We start from the raw sequence: 5,404 nt of genomic DNA, 5'->3' as shown, positions 1-5,404 counted from the left end.
GTACAATGCAATGCTTCCAACTCTGTGGCAGCAGTTTGGGGAAGGCCCTTTTGTATTCCAGCATAACTGTTGGATGGTTGGATGAGTCTGAAGTGGAAGAAATTGACTGCAATGATCCCTGACCCCAACCCCATCAAACACTTTTGGGATGAACTGGAACAGAGATTGCGAGCCAGGCCTTCTAATTCAACATCAGTGCCTGACCTCATAAAGGCTCTACAAGATGAATGAGCAAAAATACACACAGAAACACTTTTCAAATGGAAAGTCTTCCCAATAGATTGAAAGCTGGTTAAATTATAGTTGGTCATTACATAAAAACCTTTAATTTTAAGAACGTTAATAATTTGCTGTTATGTCCTACAGTGATCCATTTAAGATGTATTTATAGATTTTATAAAAGGTCCATGCCATGCTCAGTAGAGTCAGTGACATGTATCTCCTCCCTGTGCTTAGACCTGGCTGAAACAAAATCACCTAGTAGCACTTTCTGCACCAATGAAACTCTTATAAAAAAAACCACCAAGAATAAAATGTATTCCCTGCCTCAGTTTCCATCAACCATGCATCAAGAAATGTTGGATGAAACATGATGCCAGGTGGCTGGCTTTGTTTCACCCCACTTTTTGCGCTCAACTATTCTTTTGCAGGTGTTACCATGAATGCTTCCAGCTCTGTACTGTTATTTATTGTGTACCAATGATTCAAGTCTTGTATAGTTATTATTTCTTTCTGATACCAAGTAATACAAAAGTTAAAAAAACAAAAATCCCACGTGTGAAAAAATATATTTTTTTTGTCTCAGTCAGCAGTCTAAAGAAAACAGTCTGTTGCTACCAGGGGATGGAGGTCTAGACAAAACCCCCCAAAAGTGGAAGTAGAAGAATACGGTTTTTAGAAGCCTGAATTTTGATGAGCCTGCTTTATCCAGTCCTTTTGTGAGTGGAACTTACACCATATAAAATTCTTTATTTCTTGACAATATCACACTATTGGTTTTGTTTTTGTTTTCTTCCCCCATGTATATGCGCTCCATTATTCCTTGTCTGATACCAAGTAATAGTATGATATAATAATTTGACTACAGTTTTGTGATTTATTTAAACTGACAATTGTTGTAAGTTATTTTAGGATAGTAACCCATCCTTACATTTAATGAGAGCTTTTGAGCGTTACTACAAAGATATATTGGGGAGAATTTGCTGTTTTGGCAGTTTAATGACATATTTTAAACATTTTATTAATTTATGATTTTGTGTTTTGACTTTGTAATTTTGTAACTTTCTGAGAGCTCCTAATCCCCTTCAGATGAACATTGTCAATTTATTGGGTTCTAATCTACCTATTGGAAATCCTTGCTCTAGAACACAATCAAGTGTGAAATTAAACACACAAGGAAATTGCTAAAAATAAAGGTAAATGTATTTTTTTTAATATTACTTTTACCTTATTTCCACCGTTAATTTTCTTATTTTGTTTACACCCAAAACTCTCTCTTAAATATCTCCATAAATTTGCGAACCTTCCAGTAACTGGAAATACCAATTAAATGACATAAATGACAATGTATATATATATATATATATATATATATATATATATATATATATATATATATATCAAATAACAGATGGAATAAGTATCTTGTGATAATACCTTTTTTATTGGACTAACAGAATTTGGAATGAAAAGCTTTCGGGAGATCTTCTCCCTTTCTCAAGTCTAAAACATTTCTGAGCAAAACGACACATAGAATTCAATGTTGTGTGGCAGGGGAGGGGGGGCTTACTACCCAGATCTCACCCTCCCTTATCAGATCTGGGTAGTAAGCCCCCCCCTCCCCTGCCACACAAAACGCCCACTTATTTTCAAAGTAAAATACACTGTTGAATATAATTGATTGATAAATCACTCTCTAGAGGCAATTTCACTGCCATTTTGCCCTTATGTCCTTGAGCCAATTTTACTGGCATTACACCCTCACCCTGATTTTCCTTTCATTTTGAACTAAAGGCAATTTCCAGTACATAAACAAAAGTCAAGGTCAGGCTTTGAGTAAGGTGGGAATATATTTGTCTCAACCCATATTTAGTCATGGACACTTGTATGTCATTTTTTCTAGGGCCACATCTGAAAAAGCAGTCAAGGTGAAAATTCTTCATACTCTTCTTACTCTGGGTCTCTTGGTAACCTCAAGTAAAACATGTAAGAATTATTATCCCGTCCACTATATTACTTAGTCTATTATTCATGTTAGATTCACATTGTAGGGCGGGTAGATATATTAGCAAAAAAAAGGAAGACATGAGAGATAAAGCAAATTCAAAAAGGGGGTGATTGTTAGTGGGCGATGACTTGAGCTCCACATAGCCTCATATGTGTACTTTGACGTTTCTCTGGCTTTTTGAGCTTTTTCATCAGCATTCAGTGAAAATTGGGTCAGTCAATGTCATGTAAACTGAACAATGACACCATATCAGCAGCTACTTTACAACTTCCTAAATGTACCCCTAAACTTGAGTTGATGATACAGGTGTACACAGTATTATGTTATTTACAAGTAAAAGATAAAAATAATAATAAGCAGCAGACTGTTTCATTCATACGAAAACAAAACCGAAAGGGGGTGGCGCAGGGACTCCAAGACAACTTGAAAAATAATAACTAATACACAGTAGTGCAACACGTAAAATGTGCACTCACAAACACATGGGTAGGAACACACCCGGATTAAGCATTATTGAAGAATACATTTTATCAACACTTGCCTACAGTTTAATTAACACTTTTTTTCAGTGTGGCTCCTGTAAGTATATACTTTAGCTAGGGTATGCCTGTAGTTCTTAGATAATACACCATTGGTGGTATTTTTCTGTTTTTATTGAAGTAAAAAGAACTCTATCCATGGCAGAATTTCATCTTTTTCTCATACTTGGTACATTCCTACCCTTCTGTGTGAGTGCAACTACTCCCTATTTCATTTATCATCCATTCATTTCACTTATTGCACTATTGTGTATTAATTATTGTTTCTCACGTTGTCTTGGTCTCCATGCACCATCCCACCTTCGGTTTTGTTTTTACTTGTTTTGGCATTTGGCAGAAGTGCATCAGTGGGAGGCTGCAGTCTACCAAGGAATTTGTTAATTGTGATATTTGTGTTCACACTATCTTTGCACATGTTCACTTTTTGTTTCTTTCATATGTTTAATTTGTCATTATGGATGGATTTCGTCAAGAGATATGCCTTTTTTCATTCATTGTAACCATTTCAACAATTTTGATTTCAGACTGGATCGATGGATCTATACAGGTTGGTGAAGGTGTCAACTTACAGTGGGATAACCTTAGTGGGAGTAACAGGAAACATTCTTATCCTGGCTGCATTTGCTGTGATCTGTTATCAAGAGCGTAAACTTATAGGCTCAGAGCTTATCCTTTGCCATCTCTCCCTGGCCAATCTCCTTGGATATCTTACCAGGATCTTTCCCACAATCCTTTTTGAGATGGGAGTGAAAGGACACATCAATGACACAGGCTGCAAAGTGACCTCATCTGTTTTCAGAATTTTCCGTGGCATGGCCATCAGCCTTACATGCCTGCTCAGTTGCTTTCAAGGGGCCATTCTCAGCTCTGCTGGTACCAGTTCCACAATTAAAATGAGAATCCAAGAGGGCATGCAGCCAGCTATTTGTATACTCTATGTGATGAGTATAACAGTTAACACACCTTTTGCTATGTATGCTACAGAAGCTTACAACATCACAGGGGTCAAGTATGCTTATGGCCCAGGATATTGCATTGTAGTGTACCCTAATAAAGTGGCCTTTGCTGCCTCTGGCTTTGTTAGCTTTGCCCTTGACTTGGTTTTGGTAGTAATTATGGCACTGGCCAGTGGTTACATTCTATGGATTCTTCACAGGCACAGCAAACAAGTGAAGAGTCTAAGAAGCTCCAGTTCCAGTAAGGGACAGGTTACTGCTGAGACTCAGGCAGCCCGTGCGGTGGTGACCCTGGTAACATTTTACGTCACTCTGTATGGAATTGACAACACCATCTGGCTCTATCAAACAGTGTCCACCCACCTATTAGCTTTGGTAACAGATGTGAGAGTTTTCTTCACCACATGTTATGGTTCTGTTTGTCCCTTTGTGCTTATTATATTTAACAGGAAAATACGAAGCAAACTGAATCCATTGGCTAAAGAATAAAATTATTTTAAAAGGGAGCTTTTGCCATCACAGCTTTTACAATTTTACAAAATGGATTTATATTTAATTTAATAAGATTAATTTATTAACTCTTCCTATAGCTTGTGTTTTTGTGTGTCAGTCTGTGTCTTTATTTTGGGGAATGTTTAGTGCAGCTAACTGAATGTGGGGCAGCTAGCATTATCTACCTATATTCAGTGTGGCCCAACCAGCATTTTGTAATCAATTTCCCATCCTTAAATTCTCTCCACTTTCCTCTTAATCCCTTCCAGGCTTTATGTATCCCTCTATTAGAACAGAATATAGTAATTAAATGCTATCAAGTTAGTGTGCCCAGAAGACTGGCTTAGGAATCACTGCAATAGATGTACATAAGTTCAATCATCAAGCAGCAATGCATTGTAAATAAGTGAAACTAAATAGATTGTGGTAGTCAGGGAGTGAGTTAAGTATAGTTGCCAAGTGACTTAATTGCAATAAATAATGAGTGTAATGAATTGCGAGTGTGACACAAATTCATTTATATATATATATATATATATATATATATATATATATATATATATATATATATATTCTGCCCCAAAAGAACAGGACAGAATAGTGAATGTTTAAATGCCCCTGGTTTTTGGTTAAAAATATGGACATCTTACTAATGGTCAAATTTTGGTTATTGCAGTTTAGGCCTATGTGGTATATCTGCAAAAGGTTACCTGTTATAAACCCACTCTGTTTTACTATATAACAATGACCTCCAGGATAAACATACACATAGTTTAAATTATTCTACTTATTATAATATAGGTAATAAAGGTATTGAGTTACTTTTTGTTATAAAATTATTTATTTATATCCTGAGGTACCATGCACCAGGTTCTTTTGGTCATTTATCTTTCCAGTTGATAATGGTACAATACAACTCAGTTAGAGTTTCTTCGTATAAATTTTACCTTTGTATTGGTTGTAAAAATAATAAAAATATTTATCCACAGTATTATGATGAAGGAAGTGTTGCGTAAAATGAAAAGAAACAAGGGTTTGTAAGAGAATAGTGTCCCTACAGAGCGCAGAGGCATTTGGAGCTCCACATATCTTGCACTACTACAAAGTGGCCACTTTGGCCCAAACAGATCTTCGGTATAGTTAGAACTTGAATATCTGTTGGGTAAATATAGAGGAACATATATCTGAAA

The 5,404-nt window shown here is 36.1% G+C and overlaps 1 protein-coding gene across 1 annotated transcript; it reads left to right on the top strand.

The window, feature by feature from the left end:
- Positions 1–2,073: 2,073 nt before the first annotated feature.
- Positions 2,074–4,345, top strand: LOC128475068 (olfactory receptor class A-like protein 1). Its single transcript, XM_053457533.1, has 2 exons — positions 2,074–2,205; positions 3,291–4,345. The coding sequence occupies exon 2, from the start codon at positions 3,300–3,302 to the stop codon at positions 4,209–4,211; it is 912 nt and encodes a 303-aa protein (XP_053313508.1). The 5' UTR covers positions 2,074–2,205; positions 3,291–3,299; the 3' UTR covers positions 4,212–4,345.
- The last annotated feature ends 1,059 nt before the right edge of the window (positions 4,346–5,404 follow it).

This window comes from Spea bombifrons, chromosome 2, assembly GCF_027358695.1.
Source record: "Spea bombifrons isolate aSpeBom1 chromosome 2, aSpeBom1.2.pri, whole genome shotgun sequence".
NCBI classification, from domain to species: Eukaryota; Metazoa; Chordata; class Amphibia; order Anura; family Pelobatidae; genus Spea; species Spea bombifrons.
This window is presented reverse-complemented; position numbering and strand designations above follow the sequence as displayed.